The 15,527-nt window shown below is 55.9% G+C and overlaps 1 protein-coding gene across 1 annotated transcript in view; it reads right to left on the reverse strand.

Annotated features, from left to right (window-relative positions):
• Positions 1 to 1,425: 1,425 nt before the first annotated feature.
• The window catches only part of LOC113489443 (AN1-type zinc finger protein 5-like), a 17,725-nt gene continuing 3,623 nt past the window's right edge, over positions 1,426 to 15,527 (reverse strand). The window contains exons 2-7 of the mRNA XM_026865146.1: positions 10,075 to 10,077; positions 6,943 to 7,136; positions 5,645 to 5,818; positions 4,091 to 4,184; positions 3,243 to 3,361; positions 1,426 to 1,592 (exon numbers count right to left, since the gene is read on the reverse strand). Coding sequence (XP_026720947.1) covers positions 1,426 to 1,592; positions 3,243 to 3,361; positions 4,091 to 4,184; positions 5,645 to 5,795 — 531 coding nt within the window. The 5' untranslated portion in view covers positions 5,796 to 5,818; positions 6,943 to 7,136; positions 10,075 to 10,077. The remainder of the gene's footprint in view (positions 1,593 to 3,242; positions 3,362 to 4,090; positions 4,185 to 5,644; positions 5,819 to 6,942; positions 7,137 to 10,074; positions 10,078 to 15,527) is intronic.

Genomic DNA, 15,527 nt, shown 5'->3' on the forward strand with positions numbered 1-15,527 from the left:
GCTCCCCGGGGACAAGGGACATGCCGGGGACTGCAGAGTGCCAGATTGCTAATCCAGACCAGGCTCCCCAGGCAGCGAGCAAGCAGCCTGAGCTGGAGCTGAGCCCTCTGAGCCAGACTGGCTCCCCACACGTTACGCAGCAGCATCTGGGCTGACCAGCAAACCCTTCACCTCGTGAGGATCCCTTCTGAGCTATTTAGGCTTCAAAATTCATAATTTCGTCACTTCACTTGGAGACAATTCAGAAGTGCTACTGTTATCACAGCACACAGGGAAACTAAGGCGGGGGGGGGGTTGCTGAAGGGCAGCAGATCAGCTCCCCACCAGCGAATCACGCTCTTTCCTTTCACATCTTTCCAACTACAGGCTATAAAGACCACAAACACCTTGCTACAAGGTGCCAGTTTACTCCTGTTTGAGAAAACTCATTTTATCCTAAATGCACTGAATTCACAGTTCTCCACAAGTTGATTCCTAAAGGAGAGGAAACTTCTCACAGTTTGAAGCTCTTAAGCAAACACTCATCCCGGAAAACAATCCTCCCTGCAGATCTGAAGGCTGGGCACAGAGTACCCTGACCGGTCTCGAGTTTAAAACCCCAGATTTATTCTAGGACAGCATCGTCAAATCTCCAAGCAACTTCGGGCCCCACAGTGCCAGGCGCTGGGCAAACCTCCCAGGCCGGACTCTGTCAACGCAGCTGACATCAATGAAAACAGAAGCGCGTGTGCAGCCCCCGGCTGCTGAACGCACAGAGAAAGCTAAAGAGGCGAGTGCTCCACTAAAACAGCGTGACCTGCACCTCTCCAGAGTTAACTTCTTCCAGGGAAACACTAAATGTTTTTATTAACAAACCACAGCCAAGTTAATTGCTTCACTTTCCAGGGGCAGTTTTCCCATTGATACCAGTCACCTGACACCATCCCAGCACCTCTCTCTTCAGCTTTGCAGGCTGAATGCCGAGAGCCATCATGCTCTCGGGAAGCTACTGGTGGAAGTCAAGGAGCATCAACAAACGGGATGAGTCTTAGAGTGGGATTTTCAGTGTGGGTCTAACTCAGTTCATGTCACTATTATGAAAGCTCTACTGTTGATTTGAACAGGAGCAGAATTAGATCCACAGTAAGCACTGCCTTTACTTCTAGAAGCAGCTTCTGCCAAGCAGCAGAAATAACCTGAGAGGCTCCATCCAGTTCTACAACCCTGCACCCCAGGGCTGGCAGGGACCCCGACAGCGAGCCGCAGATTCCCCAGGCCCTGCCTCGGACAGCGCTGTTCACAGGCCAGAGCTCCCCTCCCACCCTCCCTGCAGCTCCCCATCTTGTGGATGCAAAGTACTTTTGGGAGGGGTACCTCCACCCGCTGACCCACTCCGACCCTCTGCACCCGGGCAGTTCCACAGCACAAGCAGATCTGTTTGCAGGGCTAGGAAACCAGACTACTTAGGCCACCGGCAAGCTTCCCCACAGGCAGGGTCTTACCAGTTAGCCCTATCTTCTTCCGGCAAGTGAAGCAGCGATTCTTCTTCTGTTTCGGTTTTTCTGAAGCTGTCTTGCCCTCAGTTGTGTTCTGGGATATTTCAAGCAGGGTACCTGAAAGAGAGGCAAGAGTTTTGCTACCCTTCTTGATAAACCAAGCAACACTTTCGTTTTATTAGAGGAGCTGCTTAAGGCCCTAACGATTCTGGGTCTGTGCCAGACACCTCTGCGTGCACATTGACCTCACCGACACACCCCAAACTGTGAGATTTGCCTCGTTCCACAGAGATCTACACTCAAACAGCCTCAAGTTTTCTCTCTGTTTCAAATTCTTCAAGTCCAAGGCTCAGAAACACCGAGGAGATATTTAGCTAAGGCACAGGTAAGGTAACGTGATGCCATTTAGCTCCCACTCAGAAAAGGTCACACTAAGTAGAATTACCTGGTGCTTGCCATAGGTTAAGCGTGCATCTGGATAGTCACTACGGCTTAGCTGATGTACAGTAACTCAACTGTACAGCTGAGCCTAGAGTTAATCTTTGCAGGAAAAAAAAAAAATGTTAACCCCTTTTAAGTACTACTAATTATTTTTGCTGACTCTTATGTAAGTGTTCCTCATATGTAGGTCTCAGAATGCTTTACACAGATACTCATCACTGTCTCTAATCTACCAAAAGGAAAACTGAGCTCTGAAAGCCAGATTGTTAAAGGTCACTGACGCTTAGCAGGATTTCCTACAGTACCTAAGCAGGTTAGAGAAGTCAACAGGACGTAGAAACTCCAACAGCTAGCAGATACACACCTGCAATGCAGGCCACTGAAAATCAGACTAAGGAGACAAACAGTCAGAGAGAGCTTTGCAGATCCGACCCTAAACAACTTTCTAAAAATCGCACAGTCAGGAGAAAAGGGCAGGCTCTTCCAAGCCTCTCTTTCACCAAACAGTCCCTCACCTGCCTGTTGCAAATTGTCTCCTGGGCGTGCAGGCAAGGGATTACCAAATCCAAAATGCACAGTCACGAGCGGTGCCTACAGCCTGTTTTTTTAACAACCAATGGCTCTTGGGGTTTTTTGAGCTTTGAATTCAAGCAAATCGTCAGCTGAACTAAAGGCGAGTGTCTCAAACGCAGTGTCACTTGGTTACAGCTCCACTGCAACACAGCGGCTCACCCTGTAGCTCATCGGCTGGAGGATGTACCCCGCTGGGCAACGAGAGCCCTGCTCCTTTAGCACTTTGCAAACAAAAGCCACCGCGCTAACGCTCCCCTCCGAGGGGCAGCTGTGTCCCCCCACCACACCAGAGGACAACAACCAGGCCAGCAGCTGCCCCCGGGGCATCATCACAAACACGTCTTCCTCTCTCCCAAGACTACACTGGTTCCGTCTTTCCTCCCTCGAGAGACGGCAGGAGCTGCAGGCAGCAACAGCCGTGCAGCAGGCTGTGGGCCGCTCCGGGCTCTCTGCCATTCACTAGGATAGGCGTCATGGAAGATTATCCTCCTGCCAGCGAGCCGAGGGCTGGCAGCTACTCAGCCCTCAACCCACAAAGCAATCTCTATCGGCCTGCCCTCAGGCACAGCGTTTTCTCTCATCCCTGTTTTAGAAACAGACAAACTGTTTTCTCCTTTTGCTAGGTGTACCTTTACTGCCAGGGGGTAACAACTGTCCCCTGGAGTTAGTGGCCAGTATTGTACTTGCTGCTCAAACCAACTGGCGACACGGGTGTCATTCAGACTTCTGCAAAGGCCAAACCAATCAGTCTACCTGATGAGGAAGATGCTGTTGCAGCTTCTTCTGTCTTGACGAATTCTTCTGTCTCACTGCTGTTTTCTTCTCGGGATATGCTCATGGCCGTCATCTGATGGGTCACAGGAGTCTGAGCACTGGGGGCATTTGCAACAAACAAATAAATCATAGAGCGGACACAAGTATTCTCTTTTGCTGAACAGTTATGTGGGAGAGATCTTCAACCCATAAATTTCATTTCATTATACTCAGAGGTAGCTCAGGAGTACAGCAGGCCAATTCCCCTTCACATTTGGGATCAAAGTTCCTTATAGACACAAATGGAATAAATCGGTAATGATCTCAGTTTCCTTTTCCACCCAATTATAACTCAAAGCCAAGGCAAGAGCCTATCCAAACAAGTCCAGGGACAGGAAATCGGAGTTATGAATCAGGCCTGCAATGCAATGGTAGAGCTCAATGCAGTACTACCTTCCTTCCTATCAAACATGACCGAGGTCCCTAATCCTGCTGTCACAGCTTCCAGACTGGATCATCTCCAGGTGCTTTCACTTAGGACCGAGTTGAAACCAAACAGTTTAACACAGCAAGCTCTGGCTCCAAGAGAACCAGGATGCCACTCAATTTACTACAGGTTTTAATTTACTTCCGACCCTCCGGTACCTGACTCTATGCATCAGTCATCATCATCAGGGACATTTCAATCTTCCAAACCAGGGTCACAATGAACCATGCTTGATCCAGCCCACTTTACAGATCCCCTTGGCCAGACAAAGGATGAGTCTCTGGTCCCCTCTGGGAGCCCTGTGTCACAGAGCTGGTTTTTAGTATGGCGGCAGATCCTCTCCCCCAGACTATGCCCCTACCTGGCTTTCGCATCCTCAGGTGTGGAGTCTCCCTCTGCATGCTGCCCCGCAATTGAATCTGAAGCCATGGGGCTGCTGTTGGGCCCACTGGGTGCTACGAAAGAAGATCACAGTCTCTTAAAAAAGGTCAACAAGTTCCTCGAGTGCTTGACAGCCAAGGAGAACACAGGATGAACACTTTTAGCAGGCGTTAACCTCCTGCTCCCTACCAGGAGCTGGGAGGGCACACCCCTGCTGGGATCACTCCCAGTTCCTCTATTCTTGTACTCTCCCCTCTGAATTTGTGCACAGGTCTCTGTGGGGATAACACACCAGGGCTGGATGGATCTCCCCATGACCCAGTACAGCTATTCTTCCATTAGGTCAGGAACGAGTCCTTGTATCAGGATCATAACATCCCTCTGAAATCAGCTGCTCGTCTTCCTGAGAACTGCGGGCCTTGTTTATGGATCCGTTCAGCTCCTCAGGATCCGCGAGCTCCATTTTGAGGGATGAGGGTTTATTCACAGGAGTTACATGCTAAATGCCTTCCGCTACTGCATGGGTTTTTTTAACATCTGGTAAAACCTGACTTCAGACACCCATGACACCTCCATCATTCTTTGATTCTCCTTCTCTTCCTCAGCATTGCAAAGCAAACTCTGCATCAGCATAAATATCCTCAGTATAAATAAAAGTGCTGCAGTTACCAAAAAACCTTGAACCCAGCGTTACTCTGCAACTTCTCCAAGGTACAAGAACAAGACCCCCATCTGCTGAAAGGAACTGGCTTCAATAGAAAAACGTTGTTTTATGTCAGCCAAGGATCTAAGTCAGGGTCTTTAGGAAAAACCCTTTGTCAGGAAGAGCTGTGTTCCTAATATAGATTTTGGGTGGGTAATTCAAGGAAAGCCATTATTAGACTCAGGAACAAAACTGCGGAAGATCTCTAGAAGGCGTTTCTCACTGATTTTGCAAAGTCTGTAGACAGGGCATCTGCACAAACTCTCAGCAAAAGAAAATCTTACTAATGATGGGAAGAGCACCCTTTCTGTGTACCTAGCTGCCTCCCAGCTCAGGGATATGTCAGCTATGTTTGGCTGCAAGAAACAAACCTTTTATGTCATTGCTTTGGATTGTCAATGCTGTTAAGAAAACTATACAAACCCAAAAGGCCAAATTCTTCCCAGGTAAAATTTCATTTCAGGGATTTGTCGTGGTTCCCAGCAGTTAGCATGTAACTCGGGGAGCAAGTAACAGCTAAAAATCTGGGCCACTGTTAGCGCAAATGAAGTTGTACAGCTCACTGGAAGGTGCTGACTGGGATGGGACTTCACAAACATCTGGGACTGGGAGGAAAATAAGTGACCCCCTTACAGGGAACAGAAGCGTGCAAAGGCTCGGGTCTTTGGTTTAGAGGCTTGGGTCTACGTGAAAAGGGAAAGACATGAGTTCTCTAGGAGGGAGTAAATATGCTGGTGGCCTGTCCAGTACCATGCTCTATCCCATCTGCTTAACACAGTTTGCATTGAGGCGCCCATTTAAAGACAGATTTCTCAGACAAAAATCCTCTACCTGGGGGGCTTATCCGGTCACTGCTCTGCTGTCTCTGCAGAAACTCCTTATAGCAAACAGAGCACATCCCGTTGGTCCGGGGGCTGCCATAAAATCCACAGCCTGTGGTACACAACAGAGGCACCTGGGTTTGGTTTGTTTCCTGAGCCATCCTCTCTCCTGCAAGGCGACAAGCTACAAACAGGAATAAAAATGAGACAGCTGTTAGGGCCGGAGAGCTCGTTCATTGTACGCTGCAGCTGATCGGGAAGGAGCACAAAGGATCCCGAGAGAGTCCGGTTCCTGCACGTGCATGACAACGCAACCCGAGTCCCTTGAGCACGGCATACTCAGGGCTCGTAAGCAGTCAAGGATCCAGGTCCTGCGGCCTTGAGCCACCCGGAGCTCAGCGGCCAAGAGGCTGCCCAGAACCAGGCTGAAAAGCTGACAGGAACCAGCTCCCGGACCTCCCTCCTCACACCACGAGGCTCCCTAAACTCCTGGTGAAAGACAAGCATGTAAGATCCGAACGATCCGCTCTCCAAGGGTAACAAGAAGTGCCATTGTAGCACAACTAATGACTCCTGCAAACACGGAAACAAAGAATGCCACTCAAACGGCCAGCAGCCAGCCTAAAGTTTTTCGCACTTAGCAGCATTTATTTTCATTTCAAGCCTGTTTTACTTTTTTAGTTTTCAGGAAGATGATGTAAGTGATGCAAAAAAAAACCCCTACCGACTCTCAGTTTTGACATACTCATATTATTTCCCGACATATGCTGGTGTATAAAGGGGAACGTTACCATAGTTAGGTTGGAAATCTGGATAAGGTTTCTTATCCTGTGATTCTGGAACACCTTCCCAGGGGAAAGAGCAGACACAGTGAAACCTACTTTTAAAATGAATCTTAATCATTTCTCTCTGCATCGCACGCCCAGAAACCGGCCCCTTCCAGCCCCCCGTGCTACAGCATCCACCCAGCCAAACTGCACTGCACCCCTTTCAACCAGAAGCGTAAGCATTAACTCCCAACAGCAAACAGCAATTTCGTGTGCGAACAACGTGGCTGCAGGCGGTCCAGCTTTGGTGGAGGACAAGGGGGGAGAGGTCGTTTGTGGGACCACGCGGTGCAGGTGGCTCCAGCTCGGGCACAAAGACACGAAGCTCCTACTGGGAGTCCCCAACAGCAATTCCCTTCTCCCAGCAGGGCAGATGCACAAAGTATCCCCCACTTCACAGCTAACTCGGCCGCTTTCTTTCACACTCCTACAAAACTTGCTTCGCTCAGGGAATAAAACAATGGGAACATGGAATAATTACCCTCCCAGGAGCACTCCCGTGGGATGGACGTGGATCGGCTCCGGTTTATTCTTCCTTGTCCTCAGCTGGGCGATATGAATCTCTCGTTCTGCGCTCGGGGGTCCCCTTGCAGAGCTCAGACCAGTGTTCCCATTACCAGGCCAGGAGTCCTGCCCAGCCCAGACCGACCTCTCTCTGGGAGTGGACCCGGCAGGCTGAATCCCCGCGGAGGGAACCGGGTGGGTAACCGCTGCCACACGCTGACCAATTTCCAGGACCTGCTTCTGATTTTGAGTGTCCCTGCGGAGAGAAGGCGACGACTGCTGCAACTCTGGGCGAGTTCAGCTCTCCCTCGGCCAGCAGCCCAGGGGTGACCCGCAGCGGGAGCCCAGCAGCACACGGCTGTACCGCAACACCGGGGGCAACGACCCGCGGGGGAAACCGAACCGCTGCTCTGTCCCCGCAGCCCGAGGCCGGGCAGGCCGGGTAACCCACCCCCTCGGCCCGGGAAAGCCGCAGGCCGCCCGCCCGCCCCGTCACCCTCGCCCCCAATCCGATGTGTCCGTGCCCCGTGCCCAGGCTTCCCCACCGCTCTCACGAATCGGCGATCGTCGGGTGCCCGGGGCAGACAGTGCCGGTCACGCAGCCGTGCTGGGACTTGGCAAACAGGAGTAAAACCCCTACTGCCAAGCCCTGATCAGGTCTCTCCCCACCGTCTCCCCGGCCTGGGGAGGCTACAAAAAACTTTGTGCGTTAGCCCTAAGCCCCGGGCAGGCTGTCAGTGCGAGGTCTCTGCTTGTCTTTGGGTTGTGGCAGAGGCACAGGCTCTGCTCTCGGGACGCCTTTCGGGGCCAGCGCAGAGGCATTTTCTCGCAGTTTGATTTATTCGCACTGGCCGGCATGGGAAAAATATTCGCTGCCCGAGCATCCCCAGCCGCCCCAGTGCCGGTTGCCGTGGGGCCAACACCGGCGAGACCCGCTCGCCACGGACCGTGGCCACCAGGTGGCACCAGGCTCCCACGGAACGGTGGGCACCCGCGTACCCCCCGCACCCACGCGGCCCCTCACCCTGGTACCCTGCACCCTCCCGGGCATCCCTCGCCAGCCCCACGCTCCTGCCAGCCCCGCAGAGCAGAGTGGGTCCCTCTCCAGGACTGGAGCCCCCCTGGGCTAATGAGTGTCACTTGGCTAGTGAGGGTGGCTTGGCTAATGCGGACCAGAGGCCCTGGGGCCACCAGCACCACTTGGGGTGCCCCCGGGGGCTATCCCTGCACCCTCCTGCTCGCCAGGCCATTTGCCTTTGGCCCAGCAGGATGGGAGGGGGGGTCAGGGTGGCTTTTGGGGGGGCAGAGCCCCCAGCAGCCCTGGCTGGGCAGGTGAAGCGCAGGGGCTGCTCTGTGAGGGCGGTTGCGAGGAGCCCAGGAGCTCCCTGGCTTTGGAGGTCCCAAGATCCCGCCTGTGGCCGCGGCAGCGCGGCAGGAGCAGGGGACACCTCGCTGGGAGACGGGGCTGTGGGGCAAAGGCGGCGGTGGGGCACGGAGGGCAGGGCAGGCCGAGCAGCGGGGCTATTAATACACGTTTTCCCGTGATGCTGCAGCACAATTTTCAGAGCCAAAGCCGGAGGGAGCTCCGGGTTGATTCAGCCTGGGTTTGTCCCTACTCTGTTCCACTCTCCCCTCGTGCCCAGAACCGCTGCGGGCACCCACCGCTGTCACTCCCAGAGCACCAGGACACGCTCCCGGAGCATCATCTCCATCTGCCCTTGAGCCGTGGCAGCGGAGCGCCCACCGCCTGCCTGCATCAGCCCTCTCCCAAGCATCTTCTCTGCCTCAGTTATCTAACGACTAGGGCAGAACATTAAATGTCACTCCACTAAAGCGAGCAAGGCATCCGGGGAGGGGAGAGCCGGGTGAGACAGGATGAGAGAAACAGCAGCAAAACAGGATCGATTTCTAGCCAATTATCACTGTTATCAAAGCAGCGCAATTAAAGGATGAGGACACATTTCCAATACCCTGCCTGCCCCTCCAAGGCAAGACACTGGTTCATCAGCTCTGCCGAACACGCGTGTCTGCACGCACGCAAGTGCTTAATGTCTGCACACGCGTGCCCGTGTGCGCTTGCAGCACATACATGTGCGTGCAAACACACACACACACGCACAGCTGCGCAGGCGTCCTCAGCTCGCCAGTGTCTGCTGAGCTTGTTTTCCCCGCGGAGTTAATCTCTCCAACCTGCTTCACTGTCTCGTTTTTCTGTGCAGCCAAGATGTGTCTCCATCTGGCTCTCGCTGAGCCCAGGGGAGGGTGGAGGGCCCTGGGGATGGCTGGCAAAGCGCTGCCCGGGGCTCTCACCCCAAGAGGAGCTGGAGCCGCAGGAACTTGGCCCGTTTCTCATCCTCGGGGTTCTCCGTAAAGTGTTTTCTCCCCATATGCCCAGCCCTCCTTCTCCCTCCTCCTCCTCCCTGCTGCCCCAACATGCAAGAGCTGGCTCCAACCCTGCTGCACCCCAGGGCTCTCCTAAACTGCCAGCTGGATTCTTGCCCTGTGGGTATTTGGTTTCTTACACTCTTGCAGGATGAGCGTCGGGGTCACACAGCTCTGAATTACACTATTTACATCCCATCGCTGGCGGGCAGCATTTGGGAGCACCAAAGGTGCCAGCAGGGACCAGACACCCAGCACACAATGTGCGCTGTGGTCCAGTGCGGTAACGTGGATTACGAACGGGCAATACCTGCAGCGTGGGGCTTGAGACGTGGCAGGAGCTTCACGTGTGGTTTCCAGTATCGGAGAGGGTCCGACGCCTCCATGCCCAGAGGCAAACCCAAACCCAATCTCTGGATGAGCAGACCCTAAATCAGCCCCATCCCAGCCTTGTCCCCGGGGCTGTGCTGGAGCAGGAGAGCAGCATCTCCGGCAGCTGCCCCAGGAGATGCTCCCAGAGCTGTGGGTGAGGAAGGAGAGGTCGGGGCTCAGGTAGGATTGCCTGAGGGGGAATTCAAAGAGCGAACCACAGAAGCTGACAATGGCAGGAGCCCTGTGCTCTCCTCCCAGCCAGCCACTCTCCTCCCACAGCTCGGGAGCCCTGTGCTGGCTCTCACCGCTGAGCATCGCCCCTTCTCCAGGGCAGGAGCAGGACCTGAACCCCAACACCCTGCCCTGCCCATGGCCATCACCACCTCCCTGTCCCTCAGCGCCCACCCACAGCGCCCGGCCCCTGCTCTGGTCCAGCCTTGCACAGCTAACACATTAACCTAGTGCTGTACCAGCCCCAGGCTGCAGTGCCCCGCGCTCCCTGCCTGCGTGACACACATCTGGGGAAGAAGAGAGGTGTAGGGGGGGCATAAAATCCTTTCAGTAGGCTCAGTGGGTTAGAAACCCCCTTGCAATTACCACCTTCTCCTTGTCCGGTGCACACAAAGGACTCTCCGGGGCGCTGGGCTTGTTCCTGACAAACCCAATGCAGCCACAGAAGCCAGGAGAAAAGAATGGACGTGGGAGCCCTTTCAGACGCTGCTATTTGGTTGCAAACTGCTTAATTTCCTGAACAAAATGATATTTTTGTTGTTGTTGTTTTGATGGAAGGACGGCACCTTTTTGGCATGGTACAATCCCAGGGCTATTCATCCGTCGCCACAGCAACAAGCTCCATCAATGGCCATCCGAGATTGCAGATGATTAGAGACAACATGTAAAAGGTGGAAGATGCTGGGCACCTCACAAACCTCATCTTCCCAAATGACTTGAATTATCCTCATTATTTCTCCCTGGTCTGCAGGAGACGTCACTGTTATATAAACACGGGAAGAGCCGAGTTATGAGAGCAGGCAGAGGAGAAGGGAACGGTCCCTTCTGGTGGGGACTGACCTGGAAAGCTCATGACATGGAGGATGGAACCCTCTGAGATGCTCAAGGAGCTACAAACGTCTTCCCGTGCCTAGGCCAGCATCATTCAGGGCTGTGGAGGTGTGAGGCCACGCTGCCACTGAGAGAGCACGGGGGAGCTTTGGGGTGGGGTGGCCACAACCTCTGCTCGTCCCCAGTCCTGCAGGACCCTGCACCCTCCTGCGGCTCTGCCCTGAGCTGTGCTGCTCCATCCCGGGGGCATGGTTGGGAGCTTTCCATCAGTTTGCTCTTGGAGAGCTTCAGGGACCCAGCCCATCACCACCACCTGTTTTGGGGGTAAACCAGAGGGAAACAGGTCGCTGGAGCCTGGTGAAGGTGTGACACAACCCGACAGAGGGGCTTCCTGCGGTTAATGGTGTCCGTGGGGCAGCGCTGAAGCATGGCAGGCTTGAAACTTTAATGCCAGCCTGCAATATTCATGGTGCTTTCGAGGGCAAGGCAGGAATTGCACTGAATGCCCTGAATATTTCATGGGTGGCTCCGCACCAGAATTTCGAGGAGGGTTTCCTCCACTGCCACCACATCCCCACGCTGCTGTGAAGTCTGAGCTGTGCAGCGTGGAAAAAGGGTGATGGTAGCCCAATTTGCAGCCATCGCGTCCCACAAAAATAATTCAGGTGTGTTTTGGCCCCTGCCTGGGGTGGGAGGAGTGGATGTGTCCTTCTGGGCCATCTCTCTGCTCTGGGGGAAACTGGAAGACCCAGGGTGCAGGGCTGGGGGTCTCCAGTGCAACCTCCCGAACTACCTTCAGTGGATGCCCCCACCCTGGCTCCCAAAGCACCGTGTGGGTGGCTTGGAGTGTCTCCCCCCCCTGGGCTGGGCTGTCTTGGGGTCACCACAAGAGATGGGGACAGCAGCCATCCCCAGTCCTGTCCTCCCTGGCCATTGCAGGGCTGTCCCCCATGGTGAGGTGACACAGGAGGTGACAGTTGCTGGGGTGGTGGGATCCAGGTCATCTCCCCATCTGTGCATCCCTGCCGTGAGCTGGGTGCTCGCAGCCGGCCTTACGCAGGATCCTGATCCAAATTGAGTCACCCTGGGTGGGCACGAGGTCCCCAGAGCCCGCGGCCAGCCCATGCCATGGCAGCAGTGAGGGAGGTGATGGCAAGAACATGCTGCTCTAGCACAATCCCCTCTCCTCCAGCCCCTTCTGCTGGAGCCCTTCCAGAGCAGCTCCCTGCCTCATTCCTGCAGCTCTGGGGTGCTGCTGGGGGGATGGCTGCCTCCGAAGCCCCCTTAGGTGGAGACCCAGAGGGCAGCAGAGCCCCCAGGTCCCACAGCAGGGACAGGGACGCTGCAGCCCGATGGGGCTCAAGCAGCCGCGTGGCTCAGATGATGCCCCAGAAAACTCATCTCTGCCCGGGCAGACCCCAACGTTGCGCACATCCCTGCCTTGCCCCGTGCCTGTTTCCCCCCTGTCCCCTAGGGATGAGCTGTCGCTGTCTCTCTGGGCAATTTGCAGGGAGTTGTAGCCGCCTTCCAGGGCCACGGGCAGGAGAATGGGATACGGGTGGGATCCTGACATCTACCGAGGGACGGACCCCAGCCCTGAGCAGGCTGCCAAGGGACAAGGGACAGTGCGTGGCCAAGGGACGCATTTCCCCATCGGTTTCTCCATCAAATAGAGAGGCAGGAGGAGGCAGTGCCGGGGCCTGTCCTTGGAGCAGAGGACCAAGGACTGCTGTCACCTCCCCTGAACAGCTCCAGGGGAGCAGGGACACGAGGGACAGCTCTGCCCCAGCACAGGGAGGTGCCTGTCCCTGGGACAGGGGCTGGTCCCGGGGAGTGGACCCTGCACTGTGTTTTGACCCCATGCTCCTCTGCTGCTGGAGCTGGCTGCCACCTCAGAGCTGCCACCACCGTCCCCCCCCCTCACAGCGTCACACTGGATGTGAGATGCTGACACTTCCGAGCTGGGGCATTCATGCCCCTGGGGGGGCCACGAACTGGCTGCTGGCCAGGGCTCATCCTCCTGCCATTGGTCCCCATCACGTCCCAGGTCCCTTCAGTCAGGGAGCACGCCCTGTCGGGGATGCTCACCCCAAATTGTCCCCAGTTCCAGGCTCCCCTTTGGGTCCCATCTACTTGCCAGCAGGACCAGCACCCATGGGGAGGGTGGCCAAAACCAAGAGAGGCCCTTTGCAGGGAGCTGCAGCTCAGATCAGGCTAAATTGGAGCTGATAATTAAGAGTAGAAGAGGAGATCAATAAGGGGAAGTGGCTGGCGCTGCGGCTGGGGCCAGGGACGGCTGCGCTGGGGTCCCTCCTGCCACCCGGGGGGCCATTCACACCCCCGGTGTGGTGCCCTCCAGCACCACAATTCTAGGTCTCTGCTCTCATCCTGCATCCCCAGAGGAGGAAGATGGGAGATGCACATGCTCAGGTCCCACAGGGAGCCCATCACCAGGCCGGGGGTGATGATGGGGGCAGGGGGGAGAATAACCTCCCCCATCCCTCAGACCCCAGGCCATGTGGGTGATGGAGCCAGAGCCGATGCTCCAGGGCAGGGAGCTCCAGGGTGGGAGAAGGAGTTAATTCCTACACCGAAAAGCTCTTTGTCGGCATCTCATCTCTAATGGAAGAGTCATGTCAGATTAGCGGGCGGCCATCGCGAAGCGCCGAGCGAGCGCCCTGCCTGCCGGCGCCCGGCCCCGGGGAGAGCCGGGGAAGCCATGCGGAATGGCAGATCTGGGCCACTGTGCCAGCGCTGGCGGGGGACGCTCTGCGGTGGGGACCGTGGCCAAGGACGGGCACGAGGAGTCCGCCGCAGCAAGCTTTCGCACGAGATTTTGTCCCTATCGTGGCGTCTTCTCGGCACCCAGCCACGATGCAGCCACAGTGCCCGGGGATTCTCTTTCCTCTATTCCCAACCAGCCTGTAGAAATTGGGGTTCAGAAGCAAGGCCACCCCAAACCTTCCTGCATGGCAGCTCCAACAAGCAGCGTGGCGCTCACAGCCGCGCTCTCTGCGCCTCCGCCGCTGCAATCCAATAGCCGAGGGCGAGCGATGCCTGGGCAGTGGAAAAGTGGGTCAGGCACATTGGACACCATGTGCTTCGCCTCCCCTTTCACACTCCTTATCGCAGCCCTGATGGTAAATAAACCAGTCCGTCTCCCCAGCAACCCAGCCGGCTGCCGGGCCGTGCCGGGAGCGGAGTCCAAGGTGAGCCACGATGCCAGCGGTGGGAGCCAGCCGGGACCCAGAGGATGAGCAATAACCCCCCACCCATCGGCCCCGCACGGGGAGCGGGGTCTGCCTGGCAGCCAGGAAGCACCATCCTGGGCACCGGCACAGTGGGTGGGCTGGGAGATGTGGGGAAGACCCATTTCTTCCTGTGATGGTGCCTCTGCAAAGACCGCTGAGTTCCCTGAAGCCGCTCGCTTGTTCTGGCAGAGCCTGAGATGGGAAAAACTCTGGACAATGAGAATATTTGCCCCCCCAAAAGCACAGTGAGGTGTTTGGGGCACCTTTAGGGTGAATGTGTCTCTGAGCTGGGCTCTCTTAAGTCCCCGGCAGCAGGAGCAGGCTGAAAGCATCAGAGCATCCCTGACCCACTGACCCATAAAAACGAAGCATCCCAGAGGGGCTGCACCCTGTATCATCCGGCTGAGCATCCCCCTCCACAGATAACCCTGGCAGCTCCCCCCAGGCAGGGCTGGGTCACTGTGCCCCCCCCCTCCAGCTGCTTAAATCAAGCAGAGCCCTTTGTTTTATGCTTTCATATTATTTAATTCTCCTCTCCTCACTTGCACTGCAGGGGCAGCAGCTAAGCCTGGGGCTTTGCTAAGCTGGGATCGTATTAACAGAACAGAGAGGAAGAGAGTTTCTGGTGCTAAGCTGCTTGTGGTAACAGAGATGGATTTAAGGAAACTACTCTCATAGCGATATTATTGCCCAAAAGCACCCAGCCCGGGGAAAGGCAGATGGAGACGCAGGGAAAGGCCCCGGGCTGGTCCCCATCGGGGTGCACCGGCACCGCAGGGCTGGGGGGTCTGGCTTGAGACCACCCAGCAGAGCCCCACTGGGCCACAGCCAGGGCTGGGACCCGCAGCCGGGGCTAGGACTAGCCCGTTTGGTGCCAGGCAGGCAGTGTGGGCAGTGGTGGGTGGCTCACCCAGGCTTTGTCTGTATTAAAAGCTAAGTCCTCCGGCACGGCTTTTTCCAGAGCGGCAGCCAAAAAGGTGCTTACAGGGCCGGAGCAGGAGCCTGCCAAGCCCTAATTAGAGACGCTCAGCGGTGCAGCGTGCTAATACGCAACCTTTTGCCTCTGGAGGCCGGGATTTAAACCGCAGCGAAATCATCTCCGGGATGCAAGTGCTGGGGTTGGGTTGTTTCGGGGGAGAGGGGAAAAAACCTCCCTTCCCTCCTCAAACGGCAGCAGACCAGCAGCTCCTGAGACTCCCTGACCCACTGGTGTCCCAAGAACATCTCCTTGGCGGGACACAGGGTGGCCTGAGCCCAGGCAGGGGGAGAAGCCAGAGCAGGTCCCCGGGTGCTTCCCTCTCCCCTGCTCTTTCTTTCGCCCTCTCTCTGCATTAACATGTTAACTTTGGCCAAGAGATTTTCCCACTGACCTACTGATCTTTCCTATTTCGGTCCCTGGAATTAAGGGATTGCTGGGATTAACTTGCGCTAAAGCCTCCAGATCGGCTCTGGAGCGGGACACCCAGGTACGGGCACAGCGGGCAGCCGGGGCTAG

The sequence above is a fragment of the Athene cunicularia genome, assembly GCF_003259725.1.
Source record: "Athene cunicularia isolate RWA chromosome 28 unlocalized genomic scaffold, athCun1 chr28_part2, whole genome shotgun sequence".
Classification (NCBI taxonomy): domain Eukaryota; kingdom Metazoa; phylum Chordata; class Aves; order Strigiformes; family Strigidae; genus Athene; species Athene cunicularia.